This window comes from Myotis myotis, unplaced genomic scaffold, assembly GCF_014108235.1.
Source record: "Myotis myotis isolate mMyoMyo1 unplaced genomic scaffold, mMyoMyo1.p scaffold_m19_p_5, whole genome shotgun sequence".
Classification (NCBI taxonomy): domain Eukaryota; kingdom Metazoa; phylum Chordata; class Mammalia; order Chiroptera; family Vespertilionidae; genus Myotis; species Myotis myotis.
Genome location: NW_023416357.1, coordinates 1,401,577 through 1,403,445, shown reverse-complemented (window position 1 = coordinate 1,403,445; position 1,869 = coordinate 1,401,577). Strand labels below are relative to the sequence as shown.

Here is a 1,869-nt window from a genome sequence, read left to right as displayed (position 1 = left end):
TTAACTCCTCGTCACGGTCAGCGGGGCCCTGCAGCTTCGCTCACAGAGCTGAGCCCGCCTCGCCGGCTGCTCTAAGGAGTCACAGTGGCCCCGGCCGCTGTCCCTCACAAGGGCCGTGTCCTGACATTTCTCAAATGCTGATGTTAAGTCTCTTTTTGTCCCGAGATAAGCCAGGCCGACAGGCTGCCCGGGACAGCGGAGGAGGGGCAGCCTTTGGGGCAGGGCAGGCCCAGCAGCCCTATAAATAGCGCTGGCTCTCAGCTGTGACGGGCAGGCGGCGGTGGGGGTGTCTGCACAGGTCATAGCAAAGAGCGGCCCCTGCTCATCCGGCAGAAGCGGCTGCAGGCTGGACAGCGAGGGGCCTGGACAGCGAGGGGCCTGGGCAGCAAGGGGCCTGGACAGCGAGGGGCCCGGAGGGGACACTGCCCCGCCGTCCCCGCCCACGATGGCGCAGGTCATCCTGAGGCACCCCATCCACACGCCGGTGCGCTACCAGGAGCAGTTCGAGGCGCGGGGGCTGGAGGACTGCCGGCTGGACCACGCTCTGTACGCGCTGCCCGGGCCGACCACCGTGGACCTGGGCCGAGCCGGGGCGGCCCGCGCGCCTCCCGGGGACCCCGCGGCGGAGACGCCGCCCCCCGAAGGCCCGGCGCGCTTCCAGGTGCTGCTGGACGTGGTGCAGTTCCTGCCGGAGGACATACTCATCCAGACCTGCGAGGGCTGGCTGCTGGTCCGGGCGCGGCACGGCGCCCGCATGGACGAGCACGGCTTCGTCTCCCGCAGCTTCACCCGCCAGTACCGCCTGCCGCACGGCCTGGGCGCCGGGGACCTGTCGGCCGCGCTCGGCCACGACGGCATCCTCGTGGTGGAGGCGAGGCGTGGGGCCGGGGCCCAGTGAGGTCCGAGGCGTGGGCGTGGCCACGCGGGGGATCCCGGCGCAGGAGTGGGTGCGGGACTCCGTGGGCAGCTGTTGGGGTGCAGATCGAACATGTGGACATGGCGCTGGTAGGTGGCGTGTCTGTTCTCATGCAGAGAGGTGCCGTCATGCGTGTTCCCGTGGCTGAAGGCGACGCTCTGCTCAAAGCGAGACCTGCGGCTTTGGAGCCGAGTTGGTCCCGGAGGGACTGGGACTGACTTCCTCTCCCCGCAGCTGGCATCGAGGGTGCCAGAGCCCCCGGATGCGGGAGTGCGCGTCCCGCGGGGACACTGCATGGTGGAGAGGGCCCGCGCCTGGCCGGCCGTTCTCGCCGTGCGTGTTGGCTTCAGGGCGGCGCAGGCCGACGGGGAGGACACGGGCTGGGAGACGGTCTGGGATGTACGTCTGATTCGCTGCGCCTGTCACTCCTGACTCTCCTGTGGCATCTAAGATATAAATCTTCCTTTTAAATGTTCCAAGTATGTGCCTTGTTCCTCTTTACACTGAAGCGACCTGATTTTCAACAGCGAATGTTCTGTGAGTGCTGACGAGCTGTTAATAAGAGACGCTGAGTCACGCTCTCTGAGCTAATATTAAGCGTCGGAAGCGACTCTCAAAGCACAGTCACGAGTCAAGGAGCTTCCCTCTGGCCTTCAGATGCCCCTGAGCAGCCCAGGCTCCAGGACCAACGGCGGGCACTGCCCTGCACATAGGGCTTTAGCGGCCGCGGCGAGGACGCCAGGCGCTGGGTACAGGGCTGGGGGCTCGGGCTGCTTCTCTCCCGGCTGCTCCGGCCCCAGGCAACGCCCCATGCAGGTGGGAGGTGGGGTGAGGGATCCGCTTCGGGAATGCTGGCCTGGACAGCTGGTCAGCGACATTCCTAAGGCCCCACCCGTGTGGCACCGCCCACCGTGCTGGGTGCTGCTGGCGCCTTCGGAAGGAAGCAGAACTCA

At 67.1% G+C, this 1,869-nt stretch overlaps 1 protein-coding gene across 1 annotated transcript; it reads left to right on the top strand.

Annotated features, from left to right (window-relative positions):
- The first annotated feature begins 229 nt into the window (after positions 1-229).
- Positions 230-1,392, top strand: HSPB3 (heat shock protein family B (small) member 3). The gene has a single exon (XM_036310945.1). It carries the CDS (start codon positions 446-448, stop codon positions 896-898), a length of 453 nt encoding a protein of 150 aa, XP_036166838.1. The 5' UTR covers positions 230-445; the 3' UTR covers positions 899-1,392.
- The last annotated feature ends 477 nt before the right edge of the window (positions 1,393-1,869 follow it).